Source organism: Heterodontus francisci, chromosome 23, assembly GCF_036365525.1.
Source record: "Heterodontus francisci isolate sHetFra1 chromosome 23, sHetFra1.hap1, whole genome shotgun sequence".
NCBI lineage: Eukaryota > Metazoa > Chordata > Chondrichthyes > Heterodontiformes > Heterodontidae > Heterodontus > Heterodontus francisci.
Window position 1 is genome coordinate 3,827,811 of NC_090393.1, and position 24,464 is coordinate 3,852,274.

The window sequence follows — 24,464 nt, forward strand, 5'->3', positions numbered from 1 at the left end:
CAGTTGTGGGGAGCACTCTTGCCGCTGACTACAAGGTTCCAGGTTCAAGTTCCACTGCTGGGCTTTAGCACAAAAATCAAGTCCGGCACTTCAGTGCAGTACCGACGGAGTGCTGCACTGACGGAGGGTCAGTATCGAGGAAATGCTGCACTTTCGGAGCGTCAGTACTGAGGGAGTGCAGCACTGTCAGAGTATCAGTACTGAGGGAGTGCTGCACTGTCGGAGGGACGTTACTGCGGGAGTGCTGCACTGTCAGAAGGTCAGTACTGAGGGAGTGCTCCACTCTCAGAGGGTCAGTACTGCGGGCGTGCTGCACTGTCGAAGGGTCAGTACTAAGGGAGTGCTGCAGTGTTGGAGGGTCGATACTGAGGGAGTGCTGCAGTGTCGGAGGGTCAGTACTGAGGGAGTGCTGCACTGTCAGAGGGTCAGTTCAAAAGTACTTCATTGGCTGTAAAGCACTTTGAGACATCCCATGATCACGAAAAATGCTATATAAAGGCAAGTCTTATTTTTTTCTTTTACTAGTCCAGTAACATAAGAACATCACCCTATTGCTGATTGCTGCAGCTATGTCCCACAATCACCACCACTACTCTCCAGCCCCCTCCCCTCAACGATCAGCACTCTGACCAATCACACTGCTCCCTATCGTCGCAGCTCAAAATCTCTTTGTGCTATTTTGTCTGATAATGCTAACCCACTGCTCTCTCACTGCACTGATAATCCCCAAAATATTCATTCAGATTGAACAAAGTTCAAAAAAACCTTAGTTTGTGTCCAATATAATATTCATTTCAAAAAAGGAGAGTGAACTTATCTGGGCAATTACAGGCCAGCTCGTGTAACATCTATGGTGGAGGTTATTTTGGAACTTTTCATGAAAGATGAAATTACTAAATATCTAATTGAAGAGAAAATTATTAGAAGCAGCCAATAAAGTTTTCAGAAAGAAATACTTTACTTCACAAAACTGATGGAGTTGTTTGGGAGTTGTGGGAAATGCAACGGACGTGAATCTTGCGATACGGGCGTTGCTGGTGGTAGCAAGTCTTCTCAAACTGCTGCAGTCCGTGTGATGAAGATACTCTCAGTCCTGTTAGGTCGGGAGGACCAGGAATTTGACCCAGCAGCAGTGTAGATACGTCAATATATATCCAGGATTGGTGTGTGACTTGGAAGGGAACTTGGGAGGTGGTGGTGTTCCCATGCACCTGCTGCCTTTGTCCTTCATAATAACATGGACTGCGGCACTCTCTCAGTACTGACCCTCCGATAGTGCAGCACTCTCTCAGTACTGACCCTCCGACAGTGCAGCACTCCCTCAGTACTGACTCTCCGACAGTGCAGCACTCCCTCAGTACTGACTCTCCGACAGTGCTGCACTCCCTCAGTACTGACCCTCTGACAGTGCAGCACTCCTTCAGTACTGACCCTCCGACAGTGCAGCACTCCCTCAGTACTGACCCTCCGACAGTGCAGCACTCCCTCAGTACTGACCCTCTGGCAGTGCTGCACTCCCTCAGTACTGACCCTCTGACAGTGCAGCATTCCCTCAGTACTGACCCCCCGACAGTGCAGTTTGGGAGACACTGTCAAAACCCTTCTTTTTAGGGTTGGTTTTATGTAAGATTATTTAATGCAATAACTAATAAGGAGTATTTTTGAAATGGTGGTGTGAGCTTCTTAAACTTAAAGACTCTGAAATTTTGATTGGGGCCAAATATGAGTGTGGTGTTCTCTGATTTGGGAGACAGGAAGGTTGGAAGAATCTGGATCTGCTAAGATTCCCCCACTTTGCATCTTTAGAAGAAATTCCAGTGGGGATTCTTCCAACTGGCCCCGACATCAAGAGAACTGTCTGAGTGAGTTTCTGGGCTATCCTGGGAATCCCAGCCAGGTACATCCTTGGGAGGCTGCAATTAGACTCATGTCAGGGGAGATGGTGCAAATTCTGTTGGACCTAAGCAAAGGTCTAAACCCTTTAGAAGACAGAGGTAAATCAATGCTGGAGGGGATCAATTGCCTTTCTGAAGATAAAAGATCCCAATGGCACTATTTGAAGGAGAATAAGAAATTCTCCTCTCGTGTACTGGACAATGTTTTGCCCCTCAAGTAACAATTATCTTCGTGCTGTTTGTTGGGATCTTGCTGTTCACCAATTGCCTGCTGTACCTCAAAAAGAACGTGATTGACTGTGAAGTGCTTTGCTTTGCCCCGAGGATGTGTAAAGCGTTAGAGAAGTGCAAGTCCTCTCCTTCGCTTCTAGGTATATCAGCAATGATAGCCTCAGCACGATTAAATAACAATGTAAACCTGTTCATGAAATGAAGCAGAGAATGGGAGCACACCGGAGATCCAAGCTAGATTATTAAGGACATTGCTGGCCGAAACCAAAGTATACTATAGTGCAGCTTTTGGGAGAGAAAGTTTCGGATATTAGAACATCACCAATTGAAATTAAACTATTCAGTCCTGTAAACATTCCTGCCAGCCCAGTCAAAGGTGACATCAGTGGCTTGTTACATTTTCATTTCCTTTGAAATTCTATGCAGGAAAGAGGAACCACTACTAGTTTTATAAAATTATGTTCAGAAATAAAATATCCATAAAATATCTCTTCCAAAGTATTTTAAAAGTTAGTGGCTGTGAATAGAACCCAGAAGTATATTTTCAAACTGTTTTTGATCTTCTGCTTTTGCATTACAGTAATGAAAATACCACTGATTGCAACTCCAAACATTCTGTAACAGAAAAGCTAAAAAATGAAAGCCTGGCAAGTATTTACATATTCCATAGTTGTTCAGCTTCTGGATGCTTTGGTAACAACACATTTATACACTCATGGTCTTAATTACAGACAATTCAGATCTGATGCAATGAACTTTGATATTTTTCATTCTCTTCTCGATCTTTGGGCAACCTGTTTACTGAGGATCATCTTACTAGCTGGAGCCTCACTTGGAGTTTGCATTAACAGAATAGATGGGCCAAAGAGACTAAAGTCAGCCAAACTCTGCATACTTATATTCTGCATCATGATTTCTGCGTACGCAATAATAAAAGTGTTGCTTTACTCTGAAACTGAGAAGTTTGCAAATGATCCATGGTTCTGGTGTCTCACTGCATGGACTTTTATATCTTTAATTGCCACTTACCATGTTGTGCATCAATTTTCATGCTTAAAGACATCGCCGACTGTGACAGTCAGTTTAGAAGCCACGAGTTATGAAGATCAGGAGAACTCAATGAGCAATGCTGGCCAGAAAAGGCCAGAAAAGGCCAAGGAAAACTCAAATTCAATTAGTACAATGTGGAGACTATTGACCTACTCCAAAGAGAATGCAGCATTGATGGCAGGAGCACATGTCAGTGTTTTGATATCTTCTTTAGGTATGTAACATTTATTCCTGTTCACTTAAAAAGCTAAGCTCGTTTTTTTTTCAAAATCTATTTCACCTTTTATTCTGAGTCACTAACTTCCAGTCCCATACCTGGAATTGAAGTTAATACTCCAGTGCAGTACTGAGGGAGTGCCGCAGTTTTGGAACCACTGTCCTTTGAATGAAACATTAAATCAAGTCTGGTGGCTGTTAGAAGGTCCCATGGCACCATTTGAAGGAGGACAGGAAGCACTCTTGGTTTCCCGGTCAATATTCCTCAACCAAAACCAGCAAAAACAAATTGTTTGGGCGTTCATCTCATTATTGTTTCTGGGACTGTGCTGTGGACAAAATGGCTGCTGAAGACATATAACAGCTCAAAGTAATTAATTGTATATGAAGCAATTCTGAGACATTTCTGACAGTGTGCTAATGAAAGGCTTTTTCTTCCTGGTGCAGGACTGCAGTAAGAATTTGAATCCTAATCTGTAGTGCCAGTTTAGCCACCCTTTCCTGCCATTCCTTGATTAATACATAACACTTTTTAAATTTATTTCATGAGATGTGGGCGTCACTGGCCAGGCCAGCATTTATTGCCCAGCCCTAATTGCCCTTGAGAAGGAGGTGGTGAGCTGTCTTCTTGAACCGCTGCAGTCCATGTGAGGTAGGTACACCCACAGTGCTGTTAGGAAGGGAGTTCCAGGATTTTGACCCAGCGACAGTGAAGGAACGGCGATATAGTTCCAAGTCAGGATGGTGTGTGACTTGTAGAGGGACTTGCAGGTGGTGGTGTTCCCATGTACTTGCTGCCCTTCTCCTTCTAGTTGGTAGAGGTCACGGTTTGGAAGGTTCAGTCTAAGGAGACTTGGTGCGTTGCTGCAGTGCGACTTGTAGATGGTACACGCTGCTGCCACTGTGCGTTGGTGGCGGTGGGATATAAGAGGTTTCCGTTCCCGTTTCATTCCTTACTGATGGTCCTTGACTTTAGGATTTTATAAAGGACAGATTGCAGGGACACAGGTTGGGCTGAACCACAAACCTGTTTATTAAAACCCTCCTAACATCCTGATACAAAGACCTCTAAAATAATTTAAAGGACACCACACGACACCTTAAAGACATAGAGTCATAGAGTTATACAGCACAGAAACAGGCCCTTCGGCCCATTGTGTCTGTGCCGGCCATCAAGCACCTAACTATTCTAGTTCCATTTTCCAGCACTTGGCCCGTAGCCTTGTATGCTATGGTGTTTCAAGTGCTCATCTAGATACTTCTTCAATGTTGTGAGGGTTCCTGCCTCTACCACCCCTTCAGGCAGTGTGTTCCAGATTCCAACCACCCTCTGAGTGAAATTTTTTTTCCGCAAATCCCCTCTAAACCTCCTGCCCCTTACCTTAAATCTATGCCCTCTGGTTATTGACTCCTCCACTAAGGGAAAAAGTTTCTTCCTATCTAACCTATCAATGCCCCTCATGATTTTGTATACCTCAATCAGGTCTCCCCTCAGCCTTCTCTACTCGAAGGAAAACAATCCTAGCCCATCCAGTCTCTCTTCATAGCTGAAATGCTCCAGCCCAGGCAACATCCTGGTGAATCTCCTCTGCACCCTCTCCAGTGCAATCACATCCTTCCTATAGTGTGGTGCCCAGAACTGTACACAGTACTCCAGCTGTGGCTTAACTAGCATTTTATACAACTCCATCATAACCTCCCTGCTCTTATATTCTATACCTTGGCTAATAAAGACAAGTATCCCATATGCCTTCATAACCACCTTATCTACCTGTGCTGCTGCCTTGAGTGATCTATGGACAAGTACACCAAGGTCCCTCTGACCCTCCGTACTTCCTAGGGTCCTACCATCCATTGTATATTCTCTTGCCTTGTTGGTCCTCCCAAAATGCATCACCTCACACTTCTCAGGATTAAATTCCATTTGCCACTGCTCCGCCCATCTTACCAGCCCATCTATATCGTCCTGTAATCTAAGGCTTTCCTCTTCACTATTTACATCACCATCAATTTTCATGTCATCTGTGAACTTACTGATCATACCTTCTATATTCACATCTAAATCATTAATGTACACTGCAAACAGCAAGGGACCCAGCACCGATCCCTGTGGTACACCACTGGTCACAGGCTTCCACTCGCAAAAACAACCCTCGACCATTACCCTCTGCCTCCTGCCACTAAGCCAATTTTGGATCCAATTTGTCAAATTGCCCTGGATCCCATGGGCTCTTACCACCTTGACCAATCTCCCATGTGGGACCTTATCAAAAGCCTTGCTGAAGTCCATGTAGACTACATCAACTGCTTTACCCTCATCTACACACCCAGTCACCTCCTCAAAAAATGTAATCAAGTTAGTTAGACATGATCTCCCCCTGACAAAGCCATGCTGACTATCACTGATTAATCCCTGCCTCTCCAAGTGGAGATTAATCCTGTCCCTCAGAATTTTTTCCAATAGTTTCCCGACCACTGATGTTAGACTCACCGACCTGTAATTACCTGGTCTATCCCTGCTACCCTTCTTGAATAATGGTACCACATTCGCTGTCCTCCAATCCTCTGGTACCTCTTCTGTGGCCAGAGAGGATTTGAAAATTTGTGTCAGAGCCCCTGCTATCTCTTCCCTTGCCTCACATAACAGCCTGGGATACATCTCATCTGGGCCTGGGGATTTATCCACTTTTAAGCCTCCAGGGGGAAGACTCAGAGGGCGGAGTTCCGGACCGGTAAGTATAAAAACCTTACCTCGGGGATTCATGGCCTACATCCAGGGAGAAGACTCGGAGGGCGGAGTTCCGGACCGGTAAGTATAAAAGCCTTACCTCGGGGATTCGCGGCCTACATCCAGGGAGAAGGCTCGGTGGGGGGAGTTCCAGACCGGTAAGTATAAAAACCTTACCTCGGGGATTCGCGGCCTACATCCAGGGAGAAGACTCGGAGGGCGGAGTTCCAGACCGGTAAGTATAAAAACCTTACCTTGGGGATTCGCGGCCTACATCCAGGGAGAAGACTCGGAGGGCGGAGTTCCAGACCGGTAAGTATAAAAACCTTACCTCGGGGATTCGCGGCCTACATCCAGGGAGAAGACTCGGAGGGCGGAGTTCCAGACCGGTAAGTATAAAAACCTTACCTTGGGGATTCGCGGCCTACATCCAGGGAGAAGACTCGGAGGGCGGAGTTCCAGACCGGTAAGTATATAGAGTAAGTTACCTCTGGGTGGAAAAAAAACTGAAAAAGTGACGTCACAGGGAAGCTATGACCTGATTTTCTGGTCAGGAAAGTGCACTGAATTTGAAAATAAAACATTGATTAAAACTCGAATTAACTAATTAATTAATAAGTAGAGGAGTAACTAAACCAGAGGGAGGAGATTACTGTATTTAGCATTTAATATTTATAGTGGAAATCTAGCAGTAGGGACCATATAGTTAATTGTAACTTAATTTAGTAAGGATTTAATAAGTATTTATTTTATATTAATTAACTAATTAGTGCTAGAAATGTCAGTTAGAGGGGTGAAGTGCTTCACCTGTGAGATGTGGGAAGTCCATGACGCTTCCAGCGTTCCGGACGACTACATCTGCAGGAAGTGTACCCAGTTGCAGCTCCTCACAGACCGCATGGATCAGTTGGAGCAGCAATTGGATGCACTTAGGAGCATGCAGGTGGCGGAAAGCATCATAGACAGGAGTTTTAGAGAAGTGGTTACACCCAAGCTGCAGGCAGATAGATGGGTGACCGCTAGAAGGGGCAGGCAGTCAGTGCAGGAATCCCCTGTGGCTATCCCCCTCTCTAACAAGTATACCGTTTTGGATACTGTTGGGGGGGATGGCCTATCAGGGGAAAACAGCAGCAGTCAGAGCAGTGGCACCACGGCTGGCTCTGTTGTTCAGCAGGGAGGGACAAAGCGCAGAAGAGCAATAGTTATAGGGGACTCTATAGTCAGGGGCACAGATAGGCACTTCTGTAGACGTGAAAGAGACTCCAGGATGGTATGTTGCCTCCCTGGTGCCAGGGTCAAGGATGTCTCTGAACGGACAGGGGGCATTCTGAAGGGGGAGGGTGAACAGCCAGAGGTTGTGGTACACATCGGTAACAATGACATAGGCAGGAAGAGTGATGAGGTCCTGCAGGGGGAGTTCAGGGAGTTAGGTAGAAAGTTAAAAAACAGGACCTCAAGGGTTGTAATCTCGGGATTACTCCCTGTACCACGTGCCAGTGAGGCTAGAAATAGGAAGATAGTGCAGCTAAACACGTGGCTGAACAGCTGGTGTAGAAGGGAGGGTTTCAGATATCTGGACCATTGGGCTCTCTTCAGGGACAGATGGGACCTGTACAAGAAGGACGGGTTGCATCTAAACTGGAGGGGCACAAATATCCTGGCTGCGAGGTTTGCTCGCGTCACTCGGGAGGGTTTAAACTAGTGTGGCAGGGGGGTGGGAACCAGAGCAGTAGGACAGCTAGTGAAATAAATGAGGGGGAAATAGTAAATAAGGCCAGTAAGACTAAGAGGAAGAGCAGGCAGGGAGATGTTGCTGAGCACAGCGGGACTGGTGGTCTGAAGTGCATTTGTTTCAATGCGAGAAGTATAACAGGTAAGGCAGATGAACTTAGAGATTGGATTAGTACTTGGAACTATGATGTTGTTGCTATTACAGAGACTTGGTTGAGGGAAGGACAGGATTGGCAGCTAAACGTTCCGGGATTTAGAAGCTTCAGGCGGGATAGAGGGGGATGTAAAAGGGGTGGGGGTGTTGCATTACTGGTTAAGGAGAATATCACAGCTGTACTGCGGGAGGACACCTCGGAGGGGTCATGCAGCGAGGCAATATGGGTGGAGCTCAGGAATAGGAAGGGTGCAGTCACGATGTTGGGGGTTTACTACAGGCCTCCCAACAGCCAGCGGGAGGTAGAGGAGCAGATATGTAGACAGATTTTGGAAAGATGTAAAGGTAACAGGGTTGTAGTGGTGGGTGATTTTAACTTCCCCTATATTGACTGGGACTTACTTAGTGCTAGGGGCTTGGATGGGACAGAATTTGTAAGGAGCATCCAGGAGGGCTTCTTGAAACAATATGTAGATAGTCAAACTTGGGAAGGGGCCGTACTGGACCTGATATTGAGAATGAGCCCAGCCAAGTGTTTGAAGTTTCAGTAGGGGAGCATTTTGGGAACAGTGACCATAATTCCATAAGTTTTAAGGTACTTGTGGATAAGGATAAGAGTAGTCCTCGGGTGAAGGTGCTAAATTGCGGGAAGGCTAATTATAACAATATTAGGCAGGAACTGAAGAATTTAGATTGGGGGTGGCTGTTTGAGGGTAAATCAACATCTGACATGTGGGAGTCTTTCAAACGTCAGTTGATTTAGAATCCAGGACCAGCATGTTCCTGTGAGGAAGAAGGATAAGTTTGGCAAGTTTCGGGAACCTTGGATAACGCGGGATATTGTGAGCCTAGTCAAAAAGAAAAAGGAAGCATTCGTAAGGGCTGGAAGGCTGGGAACAGACAAAGCTCTTGAGGAATATAAAGAAAGTAGGAAGGAACTTAAGCAAGGAGTCAGGAGGGCTAAAAGGGGTCATGAAAAGTCATTGGCAAACAGGATTAAGGAGAATCCCAAGGCTTTTTACATGTATATAAAGAGCAAGAGGGTAGCCAGGGAAAGGGTTGACCCACTCAAAGACAGAGGAGGGAATCTATGCTTGGAGCCAGAGGAAATGGGCGAGGTACTAAATGAGTACTTTGCATCAGTATTCACCAAAGAGAAGGACTTGGTGGATGGTGAGCCTAGGGAAGGGAGTGTAGATAGTCTCAGTCATCTCATTATCAAAAAGGAGGAGGTGTTGGGCATCTTGCAAAGCATTAAGGTAGATAAGTACCCAGGGCCAAATGGGATCTACCCCAGAATACTAAGGGAGGAAATTGCTGGGGCCTTGACAGAAATCTTTGCATCCTCATTGGCTGCAGGTGAGGTCCCAGAGCACTGGAGAATAGTCAATGTTGCTCCTTTGTTTAAGGAAGGTAGCAAGGATAATCCAGGAAATTATAGGCTGGTGAGCCTTACGTCAGTGGTAGGGAAATTATTGACAGGATTTTTCGGGACAGGATTTACTCCCATTTGGAAACAAATGGACTTATTAACGAGAGGCAGCATGGTTTTGTGAAGGGGAGGTCGTGTCTCACTAACTTGATCGAGTTTTTTGAGGAAGTGACGAAGATGATTGATGAAGGAAGGACAGTGGCGCAGTGGTTAGCACCGCAGCCTCACAGCTCCAGGGACCCGGGTTCAGTTCTGGGTACTGCCTGTGCAGAGTTTGCAAGTTCTCCCTGTGACTGTGTGGGTTTTCGCCGGGTGCTCCGGTTTCCTCCCACCGCCAAAGACTTGCAGGTGATAGGTAAATTGGGCCATTGTAAATTGTAGGTAGGTGGTAGGGAATATGGGATTACTGTAGGGTTCGTATAAATGGGTGGTTGTTGGTCAGCACAGACTCAGTGGGCCGAAGGGCCTGTTTCAGTGCTGTATCTCTAAATTAAATTAAATCTATATGGACTTCAGTAAAGCCTTTGACAAGGTCCCTCATGGCAGACTGGCACAAAAGGTGAAGTCACATGGGATCAGAGGTGAGCTGGCAATTTGGATACAGAACTGGCTCGGTCATAGAAGACAGAGGGGAGCAATGGAAGGGTTCTTTTCTGAATGGAGGGATGTGACTAGTGGTGTTCTGCAGGGATCAATGCTGGGACCTTTGCTGTTTGTAGTATATATAAATGATTTGGAGGAAAATGCAGCTGGTCTGATTAGTAAGTTTGCGGACGACACAAAGGTTGGTGGAGTTGCGGATAATGATGAGGATTGTCAGAGGATACAGCAGGATATAGATCGGTTGGAGACTTGGGCGGAGAAATGGCAGATGGAGTTTAATCCGGACAAATGTGAGGTAATGCATTTTGGAAGATATAATACAGGTGTGAAGTATACAGTAAATGGCAGAACCCTTAGGAGTATTGACAGGCAGAGAGATCTGGGCGTACAGGTCCACAGGTCACTGAAAGTGGCAACGCAGGTGGATAAGGTAGTCAAGAAGGCATACGGCATGCTTGCCTTCATCAGTCGGGGCATAGAGTATAAAAATTGGTAAGTCATGCTGCAGCTGTACAGAACCTTAGTTAGGCCATACTTGGAATATTGCGTGCAATTCTGATCGCCACACTACCAGAAGGATGTGGAGGCTTTGGAGAGGGTACAGAGGAGGTTTACCAGGATGTTGCCTGGTCTGGAGGGTATTAGCTATGAGGAGATGTTGGATAAACTCGGATTGTTTTCACTGGAACGACGGATTGGAGGGGCGACATGATAGAGGTTTACAAAGTTATAAGTGGCATGGACAGAGTGGATAGTCAGAAGCTTTTTCCCAGGGTGGAAGAGTCAGTTACTAGGGGACATAGGTTTAAGGTGCGAGGGGCAAAGTTTAGAGGGGATGTGCGAGGCAAGTATTTTACACAGAGGGTGGTGAGTGCTTGGAACTTGTTGCCGGGGGAGGGGGTGGAAGCAGGTACGATAGCGACATTTAAGAGGCATCTTGACAAATACATGAATAGGATGGGAATAGAGGGATACGGTCCCCGGAAATGCAGAAGGTTTTAGTTTGGACAGGCATCGAGATCGGTGCAGGCTTGGAGGGCCGAATGGCCTGTTCCTGTGCTGTACTGTTCTTTGTTCTTTGTTTGGTCTTTAAAACAGCTAATACTTCCTCCCTTTCAATGCTAATATGTTCACGTATATCACAATTCTCCTCCCTGATCTCTACACCTACATCGTCCTTCTCCATAGTGAACACGGATGAAAAGTTATCACCTATGTCCTCCGGCTCCACACACAGATTGCCACATTGGTCCTTAATGGGCCCCACTCTTTCCCTGGTTATCTTCTTGCCCTTAATATACTTATAAAACGCCTTAGGATTTTCCTTTATCTTGCCTGCCAGTGTTTTTTCATGTCCCCTCTTCGCTTTCCTAATTACTTTTTTAAGTACCCCCCTACCCTTTCTATACTCCTCTCGTGCCTCCACTGTTTTCAGTGCTCTGAATCTGCCATAAACCTCCTTTTTTTTCCTGACCTAATCCTCTATATCCCTTGACATCCAGGGTTCCCTGGATTTGATGGTCCTCCCCTTCACCTTAATGGGTACATGTTGGCTCTGAACTCTCACTATTTCCTCTTCGAATGACTCCCACTGGTCTGATGTAGACTTTCCTACAAGTAGCTGCTCCCAGTCCACTTTGGCCAGATCCTGTTTCGATTGGTTCGTCCGATTTAAATCCCTCCACAATTTAACCTCGGCTCCCACCCTAACACACAAGTCACCACGACTTATCAGATAAACCTTTCTTGAAAAACCACAGGCAAAACCCCACGTTTCTGCCCCAAATTCACTCAATTCAAACCCCAAACCCTCTCAGGATTTGGTTGTTACATTTAAAATTGCTTTAAACTCTCAGCCCCAAATACCCCTTGGATTTGGCTGATAACTTACAATCCTCCATGCGGTTGGTCCTTCTGGTGAGAATTTGAAGGTCCACGAGCCTGGTTGACCGTTCCTGACCCTCCTTCATGACTGCAGTGCCAAACCCTTCAATCTTGTCCTTTTTATGATGATCCTTATCAAAATATCATAAACACATCCCCTGAAGCCATCCTGCTGGATGGTCAGCGCTTTGCACCTTTTAATCTCTTTCGTCTGTTACCTGCCTGGTCCAGACAGATCCACTCAGTGCTGATGTTATTTCCCTGACCGAGAACAATGAACTCTACCAAGGTGAGGTATTCCAGGCTCCAGAGCTGATGTACGTGAAAAGGTTTCTCTCCTGTCTTGACAGGAGTGAATGCTGTGGTCTGGGGCTGGCGAGTTGTAACAATGGTCTCCCTAATTACTTATTTGGGTTACATGATGGCAGCTATGCTGTGTCACTATTATAATAATGTCAAAATTCCAGTCCTTTAACAGTACCAGTTCTGTTGTGATGTTGGAATGTTTGAAATTGACCCATTGGAATGCAGCCTGCCTCTGTGTGCTTTGTGTTGAGGTTTGGCTCTCATTCACAGTACTATTGTCCGTTGGGGTTGGGTTTCCTTCCCCATTTAAAGTCCAGTTTGGGGAAAGAATTCCGATCCCACAGGGACTGAATGTTGAAGGGGTGGGGTGCCAATCAAGCGGGCTGCTTTGTCCTGGATGGTGTCGAGCTTCCTGAGTGTTGTTGGAGTTGCACCCATCCAGGCAAGTGGAGAGTATTCTATCACACTCCTGACTTGTGCCTTGTTGGTGGACAGGCTTTAGGGAGTCAGGTGATGAGTTACTCACCGCAGAATTCCCAGTCTCTGACCTGCTCTTGTAGCCATAGTATTTATGTGACTGTTCCAGTTTAGTTTCTGGTCAATGGTAACTCCCAGAATGTTGATAGTGGGGATTCAGTGATGGTAATGCCATTGAACATCAAGGGGAGATGGTTAGATTCTCTCTTGTTTGAGATGGTCATTGCCTGGCACATGTGTGGCACGAATGTTACTTGCCACTTATCAGCCCAAGTCTGAATGTTGTCCAGGTCTTGCTGCATGTGGGCATGGATTGCTTCAGTATCTGAGGAGTTGCGAATGGCATTGAACATCGTACAAGCATCCCCACATCTGACCTTATGATTGAAGGAAGGTCATTGATGAAGCAGCTGAAGATGGTTGGGCCTAGGACACTACCCTGAGGTACTCCTGCAGTGATGTCCTGGAGCTCAGATGATTGACCTCCAACAACCACAACCATCTTCCTTTGCGCTAGGTATGACTCCAGCCAGCGGAGGGTTTTCCCCCTGATTCCCATTGACCTCAGTTTTGCTAGGGCTCCTTGATGCCATACTCGGTCAAATGCTGCCTTGATGTCAAGGGCAGTCACTCTCACCTCACCTCTTGACCACAGCTCATTTGTCCATGTTTGGACCAAGGCTGTAATGAAGTCAGGAGCTGAGTGGCCCTGGCTGAACCCAAACTGAGCATCACTGAGCAGGTTGTTGCTGTTTAAGTGCCACTTGATAGCACTGTTGACGACCCCTTCCATCACTTTGCTGATGATCGAGAGTAGACTGATGGGACAGTAATTGGCCAGACTGGATTTGTCCTACTTGTTGTGATCAGGTCATACCTGGGTAATTTTCCACATTGCCAGGTAGATGCCAGTGTTGTAGCTGTACCGGAGCAGCTTGGCTAGGAGTGCGGCAAGTTCTGCAGCACAAGCCTTTAGTACTGGTCTGGGATGTTGTCAGCCCTTGCAGTATCCAGTGCCTTCAGCCATTTCCTGATACCATGTAGAACAAATCGAATTGGCTGAAGACTGGCATCTGTGAGGCTGGGGACCTCAGGAGGAGGCCGAGATGGATCATCCACTTGGCACTTCTGGCTGAAGATGGTCATAAATGCTTCAGCCTTATCTTTTGCACTGAGGATGGATCGAGGATGGGGATATTTGTGGAGCCTCCTCCTCTGGTTAGTTGTTTAATTGTCCACCATCATTCACAACAGGATGTGGCAGGACTACATCAATTTGGTAAGTACAACGTAAGGCAAGACCATGGATACCTGGCAGGCTCTCAGTGTATGACTGAGTGACTTTGACAAGGATCTCCAAGAATTCAGCAGCTCAGAATGCCTTCCCTTTTCATTTTCATTCAGGAAGGGATATGGTTGCAGGGACAAGCCTCGGGGTACTTCAATGGGGGAGCCGATGTGGACTAATTAAAGGAAAATAAATTAATTAATGTTTTGCATGTGTATTGACCTGGACTGCTTGCCCTGAATATAGGGCAATAACAGTAATTGCTGACTATCCACAAATGTGGCAACTCTGTTTTAACCAGATGTACTAATTTTATTAGAAATTACCTCACAACATAATACACATAAATGTACTTTATGTACACAATTACATAACTAACATTTACCATATTCAGTGCAAAGCTTTGCAGTCTTTAGCTGGAATGTTTTAAGTCCCATGGAAGCAGCTTTGGAGGCAGGGCAGAGTGGGAGCCAATTCAGGTACTTAATAGGGCAATAATCCATGATTGAAATTTTACCAACGGCACATGGGCCCGCCCGCTGTGTCAGCAGCCTGACAACACATCGGAGGCAACTTCACATTCGGAGGTCGGAGCACCAGCATAAGATCTTTCAGATTCAAGTGAAAATGACCAAAAAGGCTGTAAACAGCTATCCGCGTGCTTTTGGAGCTGTTCTCTCGGCACACTGAACCCTGACATCCAACTGGCCACTCTTCAAAGCATTCCGTTTGGCTCTTTAGAGGAGCACCTCCATCTTGTGGTGCCTTTTGATCTCTGTCTGCCTAAGTAGCGCTCACCTTCCCCAGTGGGGCTGCCAGCTGTCCCTCCCTCGGGCCCCTCCGACTGGCCCTCCAACACTCCATCCAGACCCTCCCCTCACTCTCCATACACACCCACCCCCATTCTCCATCCAAACCTGTCCTTGCTCTCCATCCAGAATGCAGTTGGATGCTGCTTGACCTTTGCTATGGCATGCCCTGTTGGAGCTGCTTGTGCTTGCATGGTCCAGCTAGCTGCCGCTGCTGGGCTGGAGCTTGTATTCAATTGGAGAAGCTGACCATGATGACAGTTCCCCTCTCCATACCATGTTACTAATGTTTCCATGGTGCAGGAAGTCTGACATTTTCATCTGTGTTCCACACCATGTTACCAGATAATCAGTAAGCGGGAACGAAGGAAGTAAAGTACATGATCAAAAAACACAGACTCTTCTATCCACCTTACCATTTTGCCAAAAATGCACAAAAGGCTTGATGTTTTCACACACTCACTGTGTGAATATGAATACTGAGATCACAGGCGCAACAACTGGGTCCAATACCCATTTTTTATTTAAATAAAAATGCAATTAGTTACATTTGGATTCATAATTAGCCACATGCATCCCAATGGCCAACGTATTAGACAGCAGTGGCATAAACAAAGAACAAAGAACAAAGAAAATTACAGCACAGGAACAGGCCCTTCGGCCCTCCAAGCCTGCGCCGATCCAGATCCTCTATCTAAACCTGTCGCCTATTTTCTAAGGGTCTGTATCTCTTTGCTTCCTGCCCATTCATGTATCTGTCTAGATACATCTTAAAAGACGCTATCGTGCCCGCGTCTACCACCTCCGCTGGCAACGCGTTCCAGGCACCCACCACCCTCTGCGTAAAGAACTTTCCACGCATATCCCCCCTAAACTTTTCCCCTCTCACTTTGAACTCGTGACCCCTAGTAATTGAATCCCCCACTCTGGGAAAAAGCTCCTTGCTATCCACCCTGTCTATACCTCTCATGATTTTGTACACCTCAATCAGGTCCCCCCTCAACCTCCGTCTTTCTAATGAAAATAATCCTAATCTACTCATCCTCTCTTCATAGCTAGCGCCCTCCACACCAGGCAACATCCTGGTGAACCTCCTCTGCACCCTCTCCAAAGCATCCACATCCTTTTGGTAATGTGGCGACCAAAATAAAACATGTAGTTACACTGAAAGGCCAGGAGACGGGCTTCTTGTAATGTAATCTACAGATATATCCAACATTCCTTCACTTGCACAGTGGAAGATTGCGCTAAACATTCCATAGTCATTCTCTAATTTCTTCTAGACAAGTTGCAGGCTAGTGTGGATATATATTGGTACACTATTACTAAATCTCACCCCAATTCACACTAGCACTGTTCATCTCAGCTTTTCCTAATCCTTAGTTTGTTCTGATAGCTTCCACAGTCAACCTTCTGTTCTATCCTCACTTCATTCATATAGGCATTCTCCTCCTCAACTCCAAAATCACATTGGTACCCTTCCTTTTGGTCCCTAAATCCACACTGCCCCATGACATGTGTGTTTTGTTTATCCTCTGAGTCAAAAAATAATCCAAAATTGCTTCAAAGACAATTAATTACCTTTGGAAAGTAGTCACAGTCAGCTTTTGTACAATAAAGTCCCACACCTATCAAACAATCACCTAAGCTGTTTTTGGCAACTTCTTTTGGGCAAAAATATTGGTCAGGATACCTGTAGATTTGAATAGTGCCAATCAAATTTCAAACAAAGCTTGGCAATTAACTGTCAGTCACCATAAACTGGTGCATTCTCCATGACAACACCTCTACCAATCAGAGTCCACTTGCCAACCAATCAGCACTCTCTTCCCATACAGTATAAATTTGTTCCTTTCCCTTACATTGGTATTCTTATGGTATGTCCTGATGAGTGCAAGACAAAAAGCTTTGACAAAATGTCGCTGTTTTCAGCAAAGCTCAAGGAAGAAGATGCTTCCTAAGTCATGGTGAAAGAGGACGCAGTTGAGACACTGGATAGGCTAAACATTGGTAAAGAGGAGGTATTAGATAGGCTGACAACAATTAAAGTTGATAAGTCACCAGGACCAGATGAGATGCATCTAAGGATACTGAGGGAAGTAAGGGAGGAAACTGTGGAGGCACTGGCCATAATCTTCCAGTCTTCCTTAGCTACAGGAGTGGTGCCAGAGGACTGGAAAATTGCAAATGTTACTCCGTTGTTCAAAAAAGGGTATAAGGAAAATCCCAGCAACAACAGGCCAGTCAGTTTAACCACGGTGGTGGAAAAGCTTTTAGAAACAATAATACAGGACAACAATAACAGTCACTTGGACAAATGTGGATTAATTAAGAAAAGCCAGCATGAAGTTGTTAAGGGCAAATCATGTTTAACAAACTTGCTTGAGTTTTTTGATGGGTTTTATAGGAACATCGGAAGATAGGAACAGGAGTAGGCCATTCAGCCCCTCGAGCCTGTCCTGCCATTCAATGAGATTATGGCTGATCCACAGCCTAACTCCATATACCTGCCTTTGGCCCATATCCCTTAATATCTTTGCTTAACAAAAATGCCTAACATCTCTCCTGAACGGTCTGGTCCTAATTTTTAGACTATGCCCCCTAGTTTTAGAATCTCCAACCAGTGGAAATAGTTTGTCTTTATCTAGCCTGTCTTTTCCTGTTAATATCTTGAAGACTTCAATCAGATCACCCCCTAACCTTCTAAATTCTAGCGAAAACAGGCCTAATTTGTGTAATCTCTCCTCGTAACTTAACCCCTGTAGTCCAGTTATCATTCTTGTAAACCTACATTGTATTCCCTCCAAGGCCAATATATCCTTCCTAAGGTGTGGTGCCCAGAACTGCTCACAGTACTCCAAGTGGGGTCTAACCAGGGTTTTGTACAGCTGCAGCATAACCTCTGTGTTTTCATACTCCAATCCTCTCGATATAAAGGCCAGCATTCCATTAGCTTTTTTGATTATTTTCTGCACTTGTTCGTGGTATTTTAAAGATCTATGCACCTGAACCCCCAAGTCTCTTTGGACATCCACTGTACTTAACCACTTCCCATTTAGAAAGTACCCTGCTCTGTCCTTTTTTGGTCCAAAATGGATAATCTCACACTTGCCCGCATTGAAATCCATCTGCCACAGTTTTGCCCACTCACCTAGTCTGTCAATATCTCTTTGCAATTTTATGCTATCATCTAGACTGTCTACAATGCTGCCTAGCTTTGTATCATCAGCAAATTTGGATATATGATTACTATGCCATCATCCAAGTCATTAATGAATAATGCAAATAATTGAGGCCCCAACACAGATCCCTGTGGGACACCACTAGTCACATCCTGCCAATCGGAGTACTTACCCATTATCCCCACTCTCTGTCGCCTACCACTCAGCCAACTTCCTAACCATGTCAATAATTTGCCCTGAACTCCATGGGCTTCTACCTTAGTTAACAGTCTCTTATGTGAGACTTTATCAAATGCCTTCTGGAAGTCCATATAAATAACATCCATAGACATTCCCCTGTCCACTACCTTAGTCACCGCTTCAAAACATTCAGTGAGATTTGTCAGGTATGACCTTCCCGGCATGAATCCATGCTGGCTGTCCCTGATTAACTGAAATTTTTCTTGGTGTTCAGTCACCCTATCCTTGATTATAGACTCCAGCAACTTGTCCACCACAGATGTCAGACTAACTGGTCTGTAATTTCCTTGGTTCCCCCTTTCACCCTTCTTAAAAAGTGGAGTGACATGTGTAACTTTCCAATCCAGAGGGACCACTGCTGAATCTAGGGAACTCTGAAAGATTATAGTTAGGGCATCTACAATGTGCTCTCCTACTTCCTTTAACACCCTCGGATGGAAACCGTCAGGTCCTGGGGATTTCTCACTCTTTAGTTCCATTAATTTCCTTGTTACTGATGTTTTACTTACAATAATTGTATTATGTCCCTGTCCCCTATCGGCTATTAATTTTTTCAGGACTTCCAGCAAGTTATCCTCCTTTTCAACTATAAATACTGAGGCAAAGTAATTGTTCAACATATCTGCCATTTCCCCATTATCAATGACTATATCTCCATTTTCAGTTTTTAGTGGGCCTACATTGCTCTTGACCACCCGCTTTCCCTTTATGTAATTATAAAATTTCTTCTTTTGATGAGAGAAGGTTGATGAGGGCAATGCTGTTGATGTGGTGTATATGGACTTTCAAAAGGCAATTGATAAAGTGCCACATAACAGGCTTGTCAGCAAAGTTAAAACCCATGGAATGAAAGGGACAGTAGCAGCATGGATATAAAGTTGGCTGGGTGAGAGGAAACAGAGAGTAGTGGTGAATGGTTGTTTTTTAGGGTGGAGGAAGGTATATAGTGAGGTTCTCCAGGGGTCAGAGTTAGGACAATTGCTTCTCTTGATCTATATTAATGGTCTAGACTTGGGTGTCCACGCCACAATTTCAAAATTTGCAGATGACCACTAAACTTGGAAATATAGTGAACTGCGAGGAGGACAGCGATAAACCTCAAGAGGATGGAGATAAGATGGTGAAATGGGCAGACAAGTGGCAGCTGGAATTTAATGCAGAGAAGTATGAGGAGATTCATTTTGGTAGGAAGAACATGGAGAAACAATACAAAATAAAGGGTACAATTTTAAAGGGGGTGTAGGAGAAGAGGGATCTGGGAGTATATGCGCATAAGTCATCAAAGGTGACAGGACAGGTTGAGAAAGTGGTTAATAAAGCATACAGGATCCCGGGCTTTATTAATACGGGCATAGAATACAAAACAAAGAAGTTATGATAAACCTCTTGAAAACGCTGGTTTGGCCTCAACTGGAATGTTGTGTCCAGTTCTGGCACCACACTGCATGAATGGCCTCCTCTGTGCCATAAATGACTCTAAGACTTTATGTCAGGTATAGAAGCGATGATAAAGGTGCAGCAAAGGTGAACTGGTCACTTAGTCTGAATGTCTGATACCAGACTACCCAAGAAGTTATTCTACGGTGAGCTGAAGGTGGTAAACACTCTGAAGTGGTCAGTTCAAAAAACTACAAGGATTGCCTAAAAAATAAACGTAAAAAAGGCATCTCAACTGAGACGTGGGAACATGCTGCTTGTGACAGGAAAAAGTGGCCAAAGAAGATTTATGAGGGCATGACATAATTAGCACCTAGCTAACCAAAGAAAAGAGAGCACAAAGGAAATCAAAGAATGATCAGCCCTCAAGTCATTCTGACATTCCGATGTGTGGGAAAACATTCCTGGTGAAAATCTGGCTTTACAGTTATATGAGAAATAGCAGAGAGTCTGACCATCATTTTCCAGTCCTCACTGGATACAGGTTTGGTGCTGGAGGATTGGAGAATTACTAACATTGTACCTTTATTTAAAAAGAGAGCGAAGGATAGACTGAATAATTACAGGCCAGTCAGTCTAAGCTCAGTAGTGGGCAAATTATTGGAATCTATTCTGAGAGACAGGATAAACTGTCACTTAGAAAGGCACAGGTTAATCAAGGATAGTCAGCATGGATTTGTTAAGGAAGATCTTGTTTGACCAACTTGATCGAATTTTTTGAAGAAGTAACAAGGAAGATAGATGAGGGTAGTGCAGTTGATGTGGTCTACATGGATTTTAGCAAGGCTTTTGACAAGGTTCCACATGGCAGACTGGTTAAAAAAATAAAATCCCATGGGATCCAGGGAGATACAGCAAGGTGGATACAAAATTGGCTCGCTGGCAGGAAACGAAAGGGTAATTGTTGATGGGTGTTTTAGCATCTGGAGGACTGTTTCCAGTGGTGTTCCGCAGGGCTCAGTACTGGGTCCCCTGCTTTTTGTGGTGTATATTAACGATTTGGATGTAAATGTAGGGGAATGATCAAGAAGTTTGCAGACGACACAAAGATTGGCCGTGTGGTAGATAGCGAGGAGGATAGCTGTAGGCTGCAGGAAGATATTGATGGTCTGGTCAGATGGATAGAAAAGTGGCAAATGGAATTCAACTTGGAGAAGTGTGAGGTGATGCATTTGGGGAGGTCAAACAAGGCAAAGGAATACACGTTTAATGGGAAAATACTGAGAAAGTGTAGAGGAAGTGAGGGACCTTGGAGTGAATGTCCACAGATCCCTGAAGGTAGCAGGACAGGTTGATAAGGTGGTTAAGAAGGCATATGGAATCCTTTCCTCTATTAGCCGAGGTATAGAATACAAGAGCAGGGAGGTTATGCTGGAACTGTATAACTCATTGGTTAGACCATAACTTGAATACTGTGTGCAGTTCTGGTTACCTCATTACAGAAAGGATGTAATTGCACGACAAAGGGTACAGAGGAGATTTATGAGGATGATGCCGGGACTGGAAAAATGTAGCTGTGAGAAAAGATTGGATAGGCTGGGGTTGTTCTCCTTGGAACAGAAAAGGCTGAGAGGAGATTGAAATGTACAAAATGTTGAGGGGCCTGGATAGAGTGGAGGTGAAGGGCCTATTCACCTTCAAATATAGAAGAGAAACTGAGTCAGTCTGAAAGGCAGAGCAAATATAGACCTGTTAAGGCACAAATGGAAAATGCAAGGCTGGATTGTATCTATTTTAATGCAAAGAGTCTTACTAGCAAGGAAGATGAACTGAGGGCATTGATTAGCACATTGGAATATGATATTATTGCTATCACAGAGACATGGTTGAGGGAAGGGCAGGACTGGCAGCTCAATATTGCAGGGTATAGAATCTTCAGGCGAGACAGGGGAGCGGGTAAAAGAGGAGGTGGCATTGCACTATTTATTAAGGAGTCAATTACTGCAGTAAGGAGGGATGATATCTTAAAAGGTTCCTCAAATGTGGCCATATGGGTAGAACTTAAAAACAAAAAGGGGGCAATTGGGAGTGTACTACAGGCCTCCAAACAGTCAGGGATAGATAGAGGGATAGAGGAGCAGATATGTAGGCAAATCTGAGAGAGGTGTAAAAATAATAGGGTAATAATAGTCGGGGATTTCAACTTCCCCCAATATCAACTGGGATAGTCTCAGTGCAAAAGGTTTAAAGGGGGTGGAATTCTTAAAATGCATGCAGGACAGCTTTTTGAGCCAGTATGTAGAAAGTCCTACAAGAGAAGGGGCAGTACTGGACCTAATCCTAGGGAATGAAGCTGGACAAATGGTAGAAGTGTCAGTGGGGGAGCATTTCGAGGATAGTGACCATAACTCTGTAAGATTTAAGGTAGTTATGGAAAAGGACAAAGATGGACCGGAAATAAAGGTACTGTATTGGGGGGGCGGGGTTTTAAATTATTACTTTTCATCTGTGTTCACTATGGAGAAGGACGTGTAGGTGTAGAGTTCAGGGAGGGGAATTGTGATACACTTGAACATATTAGCATTGAAAAGGAGGAAGTATTAGCTGTTTTAGCGGGCTTAAAAGTGGATAAATCCCCAGGCCCAGATGAGATGTATCCCAGGCTGTTATGTGAGGCAAGGGAGGAGATTGCAGGGGCTCTGACACAAATTTTCAAATCCTCTCTGGCCACAGGAGAGGTACCAGAGGATTGGAGGACAGCGAATGCGATACCATTATTCAAGAAGGGTAGCACAGTGGCGCAGTGGTTAGCACCGCAGCCTCACAGCTCCAGCGACCGGGGTTTGGTTCTGGGTACTGCCTGTGTGGAGTTTGCAAGTTCTCGTTGTGACCACGTGGGTTTCCACCGGGTGCTCCGGTTTCCCCCCACCTCCAAAGAATTGCAGGTGATAGGTAAATTGGCCATTGTAAATTTCCCCTAGTGTAGGTAGATGGTAGGAAAATTGAGGGAAGGTGGGGATGTGGTATGGGATTAATCTAGGATTAGTATAAATGGATGGTTGATGGTCGGCGCAGACTCAGTGGGCTGAAGGGCCTGTTTCAGTGCTGTATCTCTCTATGACTCTAAGGGTAGTAGGGATAAACCAGGTAATTACAGGCTTGTGAGTCTAACATCAGTGGTTGGGAAGCTATTGGAAAAAATTCTGAGGAACAGGATTAATCTCCACTTGGCAAGACAGGGATTAATCAGGGATAGTCAGCGTGGCTTTGTCAGGGAGAGATTGGGTCTAACTAACTTGATTGAATTTTTCGAGGCGGTGACTAGATGTGTAGATGAGGGTAAAGCAGTTGATGTAGTCTACATGGACTTCAGTAAGGCTTTTGATAAAGTCCTGCGTGGGAGATTGGTTAAGAAGGTGAGAGCCCATGGGATCCAGGGCAATTTGGCAAATTCGATCCAAAATTGGCTTAGTGGCAGGAGGCAGAGGGTGATGGTCGAGGCTTGTTTTTGCGAGTGGAAGCCTGTGACCAGTGGTGTACTGCAGGGATCGGTGCTGGGACCCTTGCTGTTTGTAGTGTACATTAATGATTTAGACATGAATATAGGAGGTATGATCAGTAAGTTCACAGATGACATGAAAAGTCTTGGTGTCACAAATAGTGAGGAGGAAAGCCTTAGATTACAGGACGATATAGATGGGCTGGTAAGATGGGCAGAGCAGTGGCAAATGGAATTTAATCCTGAGAAGTGTGAGGTGATGCATTTTGGGAGGACTAACAAGGCAAGGGAATATACAATGGATGGTAGGACCCTAGGAAGTACAGAAGGTCAGAGGGATCCTGGTGTACTTGTCCATAGATCACTGAAGGCAGCAGCACAGGGAGATAAGGTGGTTAGGAAGGCATATGGGATACTTGCCTTTATTAGCCGAGGCATAGAATATAAGAGCAGGGAGGTTATGATGGAGCTGTATAAAACGCTAGTTAGGCCACAGCTGGAGTACTGTGTACAGTTCTGGGCACCATACTATAGGAAGGATGTGATTGCACTGGAGAGGGTGCAGAGGAGATTCACCAGGATGTTGCCTGGGCTGTCTATGCAGACAGACTGAAAAGTCTAGGGTTGTTTTCCTTAGAGCAGAGAAGACTGAGGGGGGACATGATTGAGGTATACAAAATTATGAGGGGCATTGATAGGTTAGATAGGAAGAAACTTTTTCCCTCAGCAGAGGAGTCAATAACCAGGGGGCATAGATTTAAGGTAAGGGGCGGGAGGTTTGGAGGGGATTTGCGGAAAAAAACTTTCACCAGAGGGTGGTTGGAATCTGGAACGCACTGTCTGCAGAGGTGAGAGAGGCAGGAACCCTCACAACATTTAAGAAGTATTTAGATGAGCACTTGAAATGCCATAGCTTACAAGGCAATGGGCCAAGTGCTGGAAAATGGGATTAGAATAGTTAGGTGCTTGGTGGCCGGCACAGACACGATGGGCCAAAGGGCCTGTTTCTGTGCTGTATAACTCTATGACTCCATGACCTTAGCAGAGAGGTCAGGGACTAGGGGCTAAATTTAGAGGGGAGATGAGGAAAAGCTTTTTCCACCAGAGGGCGGTGATGGTCTGGAATTCACTACCTGAAAGGGTAGTTGAGGCCAAAACCCTCAATTCATTCAAAAGGAGTCTGGATATGCACCTCAAGTGCTGTAATCTGCAGGGTTACAGACCAAATGCTGGAAGGTGGGATTAGAACAGGTGTACGTTTTTCGGCCAGCACAGACACAATGGGCCAAGTGGCCTCTTTTTGTGCCTTAAACTTTCTATGATTCTATTCTATGAGAACCCATAACCTTAATTAAATTAGAG

The 24,464-nt window shown here is 45.2% G+C and overlaps 1 protein-coding gene across 4 annotated transcripts in view; it reads left to right on the forward strand.

Moving 5' to 3' along the window:
* abcb9 (ATP-binding cassette, sub-family B (MDR/TAP), member 9) overlaps nt 1-24,464 on the forward strand; it is a 102,962-nt gene that overhangs the window by 36,910 nt on the left and 41,588 nt on the right. For all 4 annotated transcript variants that reach the window (XM_068054570.1, XM_068054572.1, XM_068054571.1 and 1 more), the window contains exon 2: nt 2,707-3,390. In XM_068054570.1, the coding sequence (XP_067910671.1) occupies nt 2,763-3,390 (628 nt within the window). In that variant the 5' untranslated portion in view covers nt 2,707-2,762. The remainder of the gene's footprint in view (nt 1-2,706; nt 3,391-24,464) is intronic.